Raw genomic sequence first — 12,922 nt, 5'->3', positions numbered from 1 at the left:
ACAGGGATATACGATCTCCCTAGGTAACACAATCTCTATACGCAGTTTTGTGTTTTTTGCGGATTTTGCGCACCAATCTTCGCACGACGACAAACATCTTTTTGGGAATCGGGGATTTTTGTTTTCTTGTTCTTCCGCTGCGCATATGATGTCGCCCCCTATGATTTCCCAACAGAGGTCGGGTCGACGGGTTGGGTCGGCAGGTCGGGTCGGCGGGTCGGGTCAGCAGGTCGGGTCGGGAGAAAGCTCCGCCGCAACGCCGGGAAGAGGCGATCCCGTCCTTCACACCCGCACACAGGTCGGGCCGGGAGCTCGGCCCGACCCCTCCGACGATCAATTCAGCGATGTGGAGAGGATTGTGATTGAGGCAGAAGAAGAGCCTCTGAGTGTTTTGTGTCTGAGTGAGTTCGTCTCCCTCTCCCCTTGTTCGTTTAGAACTCTGGGGTATTTATAGATGAGTTTTGATGTTACCTGATGTGGTTGCTTGCAGGAGGCAGACTGATAGCGTCTGACCTGGGGTTGGCGTGGCGTGAAGAACTAAGCCTGAGTTAGGCGTTAAAGCCGACTTCCTCAGGCAGTGTGTTGCCCAGGCATGGCTGACGTCATGGCGTGTTACATCGTCATTTTTACCCTTATCAATACCGATTTCTAAACTAATATAGTTGAGGATTTAGATCCAACATCAATATATCAAATTATACCATCTGATATCATAAAAAAAACTAATACTTGTGTAGATACAACTTACTCTTGCTAATAATATTTTAGTTGGATGTGATTGTCAATCTTAGATTTCTTTGTATCTTGTCGTATTGAATTCGAGACTCAACGTACAAAAGATCGTTTGTGGTATCTCCCTCGATTCTAGAAAATACATAGGACTACGTTTGGTTTAGATCGCTTGTGGTGTCCGCCTCGATTCTAGAAAATACATAGGACTACGTTTGTTTTAGATCACTTGCGGTGTCTCCCTCGATTCTAGAAAATATATAGGACTACGTTTGTTTTTGCTCCGTTAGCAGTTTTTGCTACGGCCGATTTATTGCTACAGTTTATATTCATATTAAAGTCTTTAAAATTTATGATCATTCGATGAACATGTCTAGCGAGACAAGTCATTAGATTTGGCATTATTTCCCAGCACCAAGGCGAGCATTATAATACAAGCGGCTGCTGCTGTTCATAGAAAGAGACCTCTCCTCGATGTCTTCAAATGGAACGAATGGTGATGGAATCCGTCTCTTTTGGTTGGTTGTTCGAGGCCTCGAATAGTACGCTGAAGATACTGCCATCAGTTGTTCCTCCGGCACGATTCAACATGTAGTGTAGTTCGACGCTTCCCTTCATCTCCTCCTTATCGGAGTGAGAGAGAACTCCTCATATGAAAGAAAGAAAATATTGTCTTATGCTCTTCATTACTTGCTCGATTTGGAAGATTTGCTTAAAGGAGAGTAACTCCATCACCTTTGATTCGGCTATAGCTGGAAGAAAACATGACGACAACAAGAAGCAACTACGACTGTCACGGCAACCTAGACTCATCATGGCAAACGATCGAAAGCAGAAGCATGGAACAGAGGAAAGAGAAGAACCGAAGGCTTATACAAACGAAGAGATCCATAGACCGATTAAACGGGGAATTACGAGTGGGGTGGTAGTCGTCCGGGGTGCTCGGGTTCTCTTCTTCTGCTCCATCATTGGCAAGAAGCAGAGGTAGCAGAGGGCGGCTTGTCGGGGACATCGCCGTGCTCCTCTTCTCCCTGAATCCGTGCCGGAACATGGAACCCCGAGAAGTCGGCTTCCGATGTGAACCCGATGGAGGCAGCCGAGGGATGGAGCACGGGTTGCATGTGAAACTCGGATGTGGGAGCGACAGGGTCCGCCCAACCACGGACCGAAGGCGAGTTACTGGACTGAAGGGGTCCCCTCTGAGTGAGAAATTGGCTTGGGCCGAGCACCGAGTGCAGCGGCACCGCCTGCAGTGGTGGAACGTTGAAAGCAAATCCGTACAAGCCAGCACCGCCGCTCGTCTCCGCCACATTCCATTCAGACACTCGCTGGTTCTGCTCAACCCAGCCGGGTGAGGCAGCGTCGAAGCCGAGGTGGGAGGAGCCAACGAGTAGAGAACGGTGCGCAGGAGTTGGACTATGGTGCTGCTGGTCGGATTGGGCGTTGTGAAAGACGGAATCTTGGAAGGATTGGAGAGAGAGGCGGAGGTCTTGAGTTCGGCCACTGGTTCGCGAGAGAAGGTCCGACGGGTAGTTGTGGAAGCCAATTGAAGGGATAGAGGATGGCGAAATGGTGGTGCCACCAGCAGCAGCCATCGGGAAGAAGGACTTGATGGTATCGGCAATGTGATCGGAGTCCAATGACGGCGGGAGGAAACTAATGCTTCCACCGGTGCCTTTGGGACCGCCGAAGCTGAAGGCAGTAGGAAAGTCTGGCATGGAAACTGGTATTAGCTTCTTGCTGGACTCCCCAGAAGGATGCTCGGTGGCAGGGGATCGGCTGCTCGGTGGAGCACAGGACGTAGAGGTGGCGGCGGCGTCCGCAGTGACAGCAGCAGTGGGGATCCAGGCAGCTGGGAGCTCGGCAAGCTGGTCAATGGCGGCCTTGGCATTCTTGATGAGCCAATCGACGGCCTTGCTAGGGCGGTCGTAGCCAAGGCGGTCTTGGACATCGTAGAATTGAATGGCGGTGTGAGCGGAGAGACGGACGCGACGGTCGCGGGGTCCCTTGGCGGTGCACACCTTGCTGTGGCGGTCCTTCCGGCCTGTGGACCGCACAATGTGGCCCCCTTGAACCTCCACGATCTCCCCGCCGGCGGCCCTCAGCCTTCCCAACCTCGAGTGGGTCTGTGCCCGCTGTTCTCGTTGCTGCTGCTGTTGGTGATGGTGGAGTGCGAGCTGGTGCAAGCCGAGGCTTCCATGGTGGCTGTGGTGCTCCCCCATCCTCTCCGAAAATTGGGCATACTCGGAAGACGAAGCCGTGGCAATCGACGAGAAGGCTAAGCCCCGGCTTCGTGTCTGCTGGTTGTGGCGGTGTAGATGATGCAAGCGGTGGCCTTCCGTAGCTTGTACTTGTGCAGCTACTGCCACAGCTTTTTGGCGGCTCTGTTCTTCTTCTTCTTCTTCCCCTCCTTCGCTTTCTCTTGGCTGACGTTGTAATTGACGGAAACGAGTCCTCCGGGGATCCAGATCCTTGTCCCTCTTCTACCGCACTTGCGACTTCAGATTTGCTCAATTTGCTATTATCAATGCGTGCAATCTCTCTTAACTTCCTGCCCCCACTTCCCCTGGTGCTGCTGATGATCGTCTGGAAGCATGTGGTGGTGGTGCTGCTGCTGGTAGTGGTGGCGCCTCTCTTGCTTCCTCTCCGGAAAGTTTTGGCCATCCAGGCCCCAGAATTCCATCACCAGCACCAGAACTTGCGCTGTCAGCCTAGCCAACACAGTGTTTCAAGGACGAGGGAACAGAACAAAGAGAGAGACGGCGAGCGTCACTTGCTAGGTAACTCCAGAAAAAGCTACCAGAACTGTTCTTTTCTTCGGGCTAATTATCCTCGATACAAGCCAGATCTCGGCCACCGCATTTTTCCAAGGATCGGCACAGGGATGGGAGCAGGATGGAAGCGGATCAAAGGCAAGGGATATGGATGGGTAAAGAGGATTTGCGTTATAGTTGGAAAGACTGGGGGAAGAAGACGAGAGAGAGAAAAGGAAACAAGTATCCTTGTTATGGGACTGGGCCTATTGGAAACTACTGCGGAAGAAAGTAGAGAGAGAGAGAGAGAGAGAGAGAGAGAGAGAGAGAGAGGGAGGGTGGTGTTGGCAAGGACAAAATAGGCGTCAGGGATTAAAGATAGCGGCAATCTCGGCGTCCCACCTCATCACCATGACCAACTCTGTTGGATGGTGAGCAGAGCCAAAGTACTTGTCACAACAGCACTATGCTCCTCTGTTTAAGACCTCCCTCCGTCCTCATGCCTCTCTCTCTCTCTCTCTCTCTCTCTCTCTCCCCCATACATTTTCTGAGCTTGAAAAGCGACTCTTACAGCTTTTGGGTTTTCTCGCTCCTTTATTGCTTTGGCCAAAAGAGACGTCACCTTTTGCCACCCATGGTTGGCCTTCCGCCCAAGCGCCCGGCCGACGTCTCCCTTTTCGCCTTTTCGTGCTCGAGTCACTGCAACCGAGTGTGACTTGGCAATCATCTACTTTTGCTGGCTAAATAATACAAGCAGTCAGGCACGACAATCCCCGGAACGAAGAGCATCAGCTTGATTACACCCCGTTGCATGCCCTCGTACACTCTTGAGATTACAATCTTGCCCCCCATTTCTTTCTTTCTTTCTTTCCTCTCCTCGCTTTCCAATCTATGCTATCTGTTCCTGAAATCTAGCAATCATCAAAGATTCCCTGGCAATTCTCCCACGGCCGGCAAGCAGAATCCAAATCATGCTTCATCCCTTACTTTTCTCTTTTACCGGTTGCCTTGGGACAGCCAAAGTCCAACAATTAACGACGACATTCTCAAACCATATAGACAAATAATTGCGACTTCATAATCAATCCGTGCAAATTATCGTCAGAGATGGGGTGGCTGCTATATGTTGCATGCGCATCTACTGCAGTAAAGTTATTCGTCTCTTGTTCTGGGGAGAGGAGGAGAGGGAGGTTTACAGTTGTGGAGCGGAGAGGACGACATGAAAAGGAGGACTTTTTTGTGTGAAGGGTGCTGCGTGCCGTCGCTTTCTTCTGCTCGCCGCCCGAGAAGAGCCGCCCCACTTTAGGTAGCCGACCGCCTCTTGTTTTCTTTTCCTCCCATGCATCCTTTCTTCTGTGTCCCGTTTGGTGAAGAATCTTGAGACACACACACACACACACACACACACGTATCTGTTCCTTGCTCAGCCACGCAGCAGCATTAAGCTTCTCGATTTCCATGGTTTACATCGTCCCACACATCAGATTTGAGTAACCTGCAAGTCTGCGCGTGCTGTGTGTATTGATTGACCCATTTGAGAAGTCCGACATTACCGCAAAAGAGCTTCGTCTCAGCCAAAAAAATCAATGTGGACAGCGATGTCGACCTTGACCGTCAAACTCATACGACTGGGTGTTGTTGCTCCACGATAAGGCCCGATGGATATTTTGGAACATGCATGAGAGACCGAGAGCTCGACTTTTCTTTTTCTTTTTTGGGGGAAAATTTTAGTTCACTTTCACCAAGGAGACAAAAATAGATTGAAAGACTCGACCACAAAATCTCATTCACGAAAAAAATGCTTTTACTTGGCTCTCTCTCCCCTTCGTCACCAATAAATGAAGCTTTTCTCCTCCACACAATCTGAAGGTTCAATTGGTTACAATAATTTTCTGGAAATGTTTGACTTTGACTTGGAAATATCTCAGTCTGATGGAGCGAGAGTGGTCGCCTGTCCCATCTCTAGTCTACGACGACGGAATGAATCAAACTGGCACTTGTGCATATCTACGAGGAGGTCTCTTCGTATCCTCATATCACAACATTATCATATTAAAAATATGAATAATATCATAAGAAGAATTATTCTTATAATACAGTGAGAGAGTTGATGATAGGTAAAGGTAATCCTTTCACGCCACCATCAAGTGAGAATGACGCAGCTTTATTTTTCTCATCGCTTTGATTGTCGAAGTCAAGCTGCATTAAATTCTACGAGTCAGTTTAGTTTTCTGGAAGAAAAATAGTTGCTGAAGAGAAGCCATACTTTCTCAGAACTAAACCACTGTGCATTGATTGGTAAGGAAGCAGTTGAGTTCTATGAAAGAAAAACCACCTGATTCACTCCTATGTTAGCATCAAACGAAAATGAAAAGAAAGATGACACGGAAAGGAAAAAAGGCAAAGTAATCACACTCGAGAAATTGCCACTGCTTTCTTCCATATCTGACCAATCAACTGCAAGCCTAGAAAACTTTGCCTGACCAACTTAATTTGCTTCCATAAACCAGTAGAATCATCTCCATTTATTTAATCGAAAGATTCTCTTCATGCATAATTTTCCCTGCTGCATCATTTTATGTATTGTTGCGTGTAAAATATTCTTAACCTGGCATGTAATGAGATGATAAAAACAAGTAGTTAATACCTGTACGAATCATCTATGGCAGAAGCTTCATTCATTCGACACCAGCGTCCAAAGGACCGCAAGCAAGTAGATAAAGCAATTGCTTTATCCGAGTGAAGGTCATCGCTAAACAGTTAACATGAAATTTTCATCTACCAACAACTTTTTCTTTGCTAAAGCTAATTGGCATAAAATAGGCACACTAGTGGGAAAGTCTCAGTTGCAGAAAGTTTTGAGAGGATCTTTGGGGTCAATATCATAAAAGAGGGGTTGATCCACAAGCATGGTCTCGAGGCTCAAGCCCGTGTCTTTAAGCTTCCGAACCACCTCCTCGAACAAAACCCTATTTCCAAGGGAAGTGAAGTGCAATCCATCCCTGCAACCATAGAAAGTTGTTCCAACTACATTGAGGATGAACTTCATATGTATGATAAGCCATGGAAATTTATAATCAAGACTAAACACGAAATGAATTGCCTGAAAGCACCCAAAACGGACAGCAAGCTTCTAGATTTATTTTAGAGTTCTAGAGAACTAATTCACCTGCATGGTTTCATTAACTATAGTGAAATCCCTGGACAGAAAGAACATAGTCTCTGAACATATCAAACGAAATTAAATTTGTTAATTCTGAGGATAGAAGAATGTTTAACATGATCTCTAGTTGGTCTTCATTAATCCGAGCCCATGGCTATCTAACATTTCCAGCACGTCCGTTGCTTCAAAACCCCAAGCAATTAACTACATATATGTTCACACAGAAAACATGCCCATCGTAACCCTCCCTGCTAATACTTCAACTGGTTGTTTCCCAAAACCTTTTTTTGGCCTTTTTGGTAATCTGTCCTAGGTTTCATCTTTAAACAAGCAAAAGGCCATTGGAATTTGTTGAAGACCCAAGTGTAGCATCCTGTTAACAAACCTATAAGAAATCATGTTGCTATTATTAACAAAGAAAAGATGTGACCATTTCACATCATAGCTTACTCTTATATACACCCAAGACCAAGAGTAACCATATAATCAAAGATAGTTTGTTTGATAATGTATTAACATGGTCTTTTGATCCAGCATGCGAGCTTGTTCACTTCAGATGTCAATCATATAATAGAATCTCCGGTCATTAAACCTTAATTTATTTCCAATTTCGAAGTTTGTAATTTCCAACTCAAGTTACTAGACTTGATTGTTAAGTAATCGTTGGTGTCCAACTAAAATATCTATACTATCTATCATAGCATCCCAAATCCCCATTTTGCCAAGCAAACATAGATCTTTCACCTACTAAAACATCTGCACTATTTCACAGTGATTCTCTCTCTCTCTCTCTCTGTGGCTCTTTCTTGAGTACTGTTACTCTCACTCCCACCCTAATGCTCTCTAACTAGACCTCCCTCACTCCCTTGATGTCTTTGGCTCACTCTTCCACTCACTCTCACTCTCTTTTTACTGAACTCTGCAAAATGAGGAAACACTTTTGGAGCTAGTTTGAAGATTAGGATGTAAAAAGGAAAATCTAGATTCAATTCACAACCACAAAATATATAGACAAACAATGTTAAAGAGATGGAGATTGACATAAGACATGGAAATTATTGTTCCCCATAGATCTAGTCTGGAAGATCAAGGGAAATAAGGAAAACTTCCTGTTAGAGAATATGATAAAGATCATGATGATTTGATTTTCATTGTTCATCTTTTGCTTTTTGTCCAAAACAAAGTATAATATCTCCAACTCTTTTAAAATGATGATATTGTATATTGAGGATGGTATTGTCATATTTTTACATGTTACATTTTAACATGGTGACATCGTATAGATATCCACTTTAGGTGCATGTCAGGAAGAAATTTCACACAAAGAGGACCTATATCATATTTACAGTCCAGTTTGACTCATTAGAATAAAAGAGAAATTCATTGATGAAAAGATCAACAACAACGAGAGGCAATAACTTCGAGTTCAGTTTACATATGAGATATATGTTTACCTTAAAAATAACTTCTCCCAACCTGGAAATTTCTGCATTCTGGTCCAGATATCTATGACTGGAAGACCAGACTCTTCAGCAACAGCAACACATGCCTTAGCATAAGCACCGGCCTCCTCATTGGTCCTTTCAGGCAGACCCGATGGGTTGTCTCCATAAGGATTCCTACATGGAGTGAAAATAATTAAACAGAAGCATTAGTGTTTTATGTATGTTCTGTATTCATTTGAACCTTATAAATAGCATCTTTGATACAGGTTCATCATTTTTTTCTTGGCTACTGCTTATATATAAAAGGAGAAAAAGTCATCCTTATTTTGCTTCCTGTCATTGCACATGTCCACTGATATTCTATTAAAGGAACACCACAACAATTCATCTAACCAATAAAGCTTTCCCAATTTATCAATGTGGGATTTTGTACTTGCAGTAAATTGACAGTAGCACACAGCAACATGAATTCATTAGAAAACACATGAATGCAGATGAAATTGAAAGTTTTTATTCTAATTTCCTGCATATGGGAGAAACTAATTGCTAGCTACTGCTGTTCAACTATTTTCACAAATATTTGAAATGAAAATAACTTCACCTTTCTAAGAGTAGAGTTCAAAGATTAAATAGTGAACGGACACTGATTTCAATCAGTGGCTGGAATGTATTCTGTTGATACCATAGTGTACCAAGTGTAGATATAGTTTATAACCAATAAGTACTGATTGAACCACTATGACTCTATGAGCATAGAAAGAGAGACAAAGAGAGCATGGAGTAGGAGCAGGAGAGGAGAAATGGTGGAGGCAGAGGGAGGCGGTGGTGGCATAGATGAGCAACAAAGGAACAGGAGTGAGAGCAAGAAGAAGGCAGTGAAGTCACGATGCAAACAAGCAGCAAACCATCACTTAGTGATAGGCTCACCACTCAATTCATCTATGAAGGAAAACTTAGGCGAATGATGAATTGAGTGTTTGTTCTGTAATACAAAAAAAAATCTAAAGTTTAGAATTTGAAGGTCATAAATACTTACTGGATACGACCATCTTCATCAATTGGAGGTGGTGTGATAAGGATCACGATAGTCGAGTCCCATTTATCCTAGAAAAAAAAAAAAAAAAACAGAGGATTTAGCAAACACCAAATCTCTCAATAGTTAGTAACCAATAAACAGTCAGGAAATTAATCTTGTCAAAACAGAATTGTTTGTGAACCAATATTATACTTTATGGTATCACAGATTAGGTGTTCTTATTGTTAATCAGAGATGGAAATACAAAATAAACAAAAAAAATGAATATAAGGAGTTCATATATCCATCTGCTAAAACCCTAGAGTCATGTTGTAACCATGCAAAAAACTCAAGTAACATACATATGAATGCAAAGGTTAGTTAGACCAACAATGTTTCAAATATCAGTCGTTGTGTATTGGCCTGACTAGTATTTATAATTTTGGTGAGCATTTATGCTGGCATATGAGTATGAATGGTGGCATTTATGCTGGTATACGAGTATGAATAGTACAAATGTGTGTGCCTAAGTACCATATGGATCTTTTAAGCCATTGATTCTGTTGTAGCCAACATCACTAGTCAAGATAACAGCCATGATATATCTTTTTAATCATTTACTACCAAATGTTTTGCAAAAATGATGCTAAATTTCATTCATAGTGTATACTTTTGTCAGAACTTAAAAACATGAATCTTATTATAAAATAAAACTTTGGAAGAATCATCCAAAATCTCATACAGATTGGAGAAGACTGCAAAGCAATGAAGCCATATAAATTTTATTCCTGACTTACCTATATATATATATATATATATATATATATATATATATCTGTGTGTGTGTGACACTACCAAGTTATTGTAGAGAACAAAAGGCCAACAATGAAGACATTGTTGTACAAAGCAGATCAAGCAACCATAGAGGAGAACAGAACTTCAACACTGGTCTTTAGACGATGGTCATAAACAAGGTGAGCAAATTGGTGCTTTATAAGTAACAAAGTCAAATAGAACAACAACTGAAATTCTAAAAAGTTTGATGCAATTACTTGATAGCTTAAAGCACAACAGGAAACAAGGACCACATGTCACACCTTGTCTGATTTATAAGGGGGCTTTATCATGGCCATCGGATTTTGATAGGAACTGTTTTGACTAAAGGTCATTGAACTGGTTGACTGGCTGAACTAATTAACACCATTTCAGAAGTTCAAAAAAACCTTGCCCGTTCTCTTAACCCTCCATCTTCCTCTTCATGTTTTAAATACTTCTTCGGTACATCAATATTTGGTCACCTTTAACTTCTCGCTCAATAATTGTGTGCCTTCACCTCCTTGCTTCCTTGGTCATTTACAACTCGTGCTGTCACTCACTTTCACCATTGGCTAGCAACATATTTCCATACCATGCTTCGTACCAAGCATTAAGTTATCTCACTTGACATGCCGTCAAACCTCCCTCCACCACTCATTCTTCCTTCTGGACTCACTAACATTGCTGAGGAGCATGGTAAAAGAATGAGTCACTGATCTTGAGAGGGACAGAGAGAGATGCAAGATATCAATGGAAGAGAAGAGAAGAAGGAATGCAATGAGCATGTCTTTGGATGAGCAAGGCAAGAAAAGCCAACAGTTATGCAAATACAAAAAGGCTCGTTGCGGTCGTAAAGACTAGAGGCAAAAGTGACAACTATAGAGACCATTGCTACAGCCGTTGGAGTATGTCTAGTGACAATAATTCCCTTATAATCTAATTATAATACAAAATAACCTGGCCTTTCTACAAAAAAAAAAATGCTTTTGTTTGCAAAAAACTCATTTAGTTGTATGTTCCAACTAGTTCAGATTGCACAATTTTCTGCCATCCTATCAATATGAATAAATCTAAAATCATTTTTGTGTGATAGATAGTCTCTGGAAAACTGAGCTAGAGAAGTTTTCACTCACAAGGTATAGGCCCGATTGAGAATAAATTGAGAGAAAACCATCTAAGAGTGTGAAAATGTGTTGTGGTTAATGAACGTCGCGTTGAAGAGAAAACTTTTCTAGAAACAATAAAAAGAGGTTAGGAAAGCTTTTGGTTTGAAATATTACATCAAGAAGAGCTCAATTGTCATAAAAGATTCATGTATCGAAGCCCAAACACTTGGCACATTATGATCCATTTCTATTGCTGTTTTCAGTTGCAGGTACTTTGGTACACTCAAGCACCACAAACTTTTATGAACATAACCTCTGACACTCACTTGTAATAAATTTTCATGATAACAACGAGAAGAGAGACAAAAACGAGTAGGGGCAAAATGAATAGGACATTGGGGAAATCTCATCCTACAAATTCAGATAGATATATTAAACGCATACTAAATTATTTGATTGTATTTTTCTTAAAAACATATACAAATATGGACAAAAATATGTGACACGTATTAATTCAAATCGGAATTTAGGCAAATACATTTATATACAGTCGGGATTGGGACACAAACATGGATATGTCATGAAAACGTATGCAATCATATCCGGTTCCGTCTGAAATGGATGTGTCAAGAAGCCATTGCTTTGTTTTTGTTCCGCCGTGTCGACACGTAGAAGTAAAAAAGGGCGGAGAAGTTACGTACCTTGAGGAGGGAGCAGATGGCACGTAGGTTGGTGCCGTACTCACAGAGGGGCACGTGCTGGAAGCCGCTGCTCCGGTCGGAGAGGGACGCATCGTTAGCGCCGAAGAAGACGGCGACGGCCGCCGGTGGCTCGCCGAAAGAAGCACCGTCCATTGCCCGATCCAACACCTTCAGCGCCCACCGCGTGTTGTACCCGCTGTACCCCCGCAGCACGATGTCCGCCTGACAAATGATTCAGGGAATCGAACAGATCGAACCATAACACCGAAAGAAAACCCCAGCCGAGATCGGTAGACGGGGGAATGGAAGCTATCGATCGAGGAGGTGAAAAGCAAGCTCACCGAGCGGGAAAAGTGGTGGGCGAGAGCGGCGCCCCAACCCCCGTCTCCGAAGGACTCCTCCGTGATGGAGTCCCCGAACAACACCAGCTTCGGTCTCATCTCTGCTTTCGCGTCGCCCGCGTTCCACTTCGACCCGACCCTTCAATTTCCCCCCGATATATATATAGCCGAAATAGAAAAACATATAGGATGGTGTACCCTGTCTGGCATGAGACAGCTACCCCCCCACACACACCCTCCCACGTGGCGAAACATAACAAAACAAGGCCCTTGATCGTTTCCTCCGCCACGTAGATTTGGAGTCACCTCGGCGCACCGAGTGAGTCGCGTATATATCAAATGGATTCTCCTTGGGCCGACGTATGTAAAAAAGGAAAAGATCCTTCTAAGTTATGAGGAGTTCCCTTAATTTTACAGCATTGAAATGGTAAATGATAGCTAAATTAGATGGTAAACCACATCTAAAGCCGTCGCTAGGATCCCGTCGTCCCACGTCGCCGTCTCTTCTCTTTGTCGTCTCGGAACGGGTAAAGACGAAGGGAAGGGACGATCTATGTGGGACGAGAGGCGGCGTGTAAGCAGTGACAGAGCGTGTGCCACGTCGGGGAGGCGACGCCAACAGGAAACACGGTTACCAGCGAAGTAGTGAGAGAGCGTGTGCCACGTCGGGGCGGCGACGACTTTAGTTGGCGCCGCTGCTGCAGGGCGAGGTGCGGGGGTGGCGTAGTGCGTCACGTGGGTCAATTGCCACGCGCAAGACACCTCACCGTCGTCGCGACTTTGTTATGGATAGAGTTGATTCGAATGATTTACGATGGCTGACGTAATAATAATAATTGATCTTAATCTATTA

The 12,922-nt window shown here is 43.8% G+C and overlaps 2 protein-coding genes across 2 annotated transcripts; both read right to left on the bottom strand.

Moving 5' to 3' along the window:
* Positions 1 to 1,436: 1,436 nt before the first annotated feature.
* LOC103977014 (transcription factor PCF5-like) lies at positions 1,437 to 4,014 on the bottom strand. Its single transcript, XM_009392397.3, has one exon. The coding sequence runs from the start codon at positions 2,949 to 2,951 to the stop codon at positions 1,695 to 1,697; it is 1,257 nt and encodes a 418-aa protein (XP_009390672.2). The 5' UTR covers positions 2,952 to 4,014; the 3' UTR covers positions 1,437 to 1,694.
* Positions 4,015 to 6,136: 2,122 nt separating this feature from the next.
* On the bottom strand, positions 6,137 to 12,206 carry LOC103977015 (GDSL esterase/lipase At5g45920). The gene is made up of 5 exons (XM_009392398.3): positions 12,070 to 12,206; positions 11,729 to 11,950; positions 9,127 to 9,194; positions 8,100 to 8,264; positions 6,137 to 6,484 (listed from the first exon to the last, which is right to left on the bottom strand). Exons 1-5 carry the CDS (start codon positions 12,166 to 12,168, stop codon positions 6,325 to 6,327), a joined length of 714 nt encoding a protein of 237 aa, XP_009390673.1. The 5' UTR covers positions 12,169 to 12,206; the 3' UTR covers positions 6,137 to 6,324.
* Between the last annotated feature and the right edge of the window lie 716 nt (positions 12,207 to 12,922).

This window comes from Musa acuminata, chromosome BXJ3-3 (genome assembly GCF_036884655.1).
Source record: "Musa acuminata AAA Group cultivar baxijiao chromosome BXJ3-3, Cavendish_Baxijiao_AAA, whole genome shotgun sequence".
NCBI classification, from domain to species: Eukaryota; Viridiplantae; Streptophyta; class Magnoliopsida; order Zingiberales; family Musaceae; genus Musa; species Musa acuminata.
The sequence above is the reverse complement of the archived record's forward strand: the minus strand, read 5'-3'. Positions and strand labels throughout refer to the sequence as shown.

Coding starts and splice junctions, on each gene's coding strand:
- LOC103977014 (XM_009392397.3), bottom strand. CDS start 2,951: ATGGGGGAGCACCACAGCCACCATGGAAGCCTCGGCTTGCACCAGCTC.
- LOC103977015 (XM_009392398.3), bottom strand. CDS start 12,168: ATGAGACCGAAGCTGGTGTTGTTCGGGGACTCCATCACGGAGGAGTCC. Junction 9,195..11,728: donor CCATCTGCTCCCTCCTCAAG/GTACGTAACTTC, acceptor TTTTTTTTCTAG/GATAAATGGGACTCGACTAT. Junction 6,485..8,099: donor TGGGAGAAGTTATTTTTAAG/GTAAACATATAT, acceptor CTATGGTTGCAG/GGATGGATTGCACTTCACTT.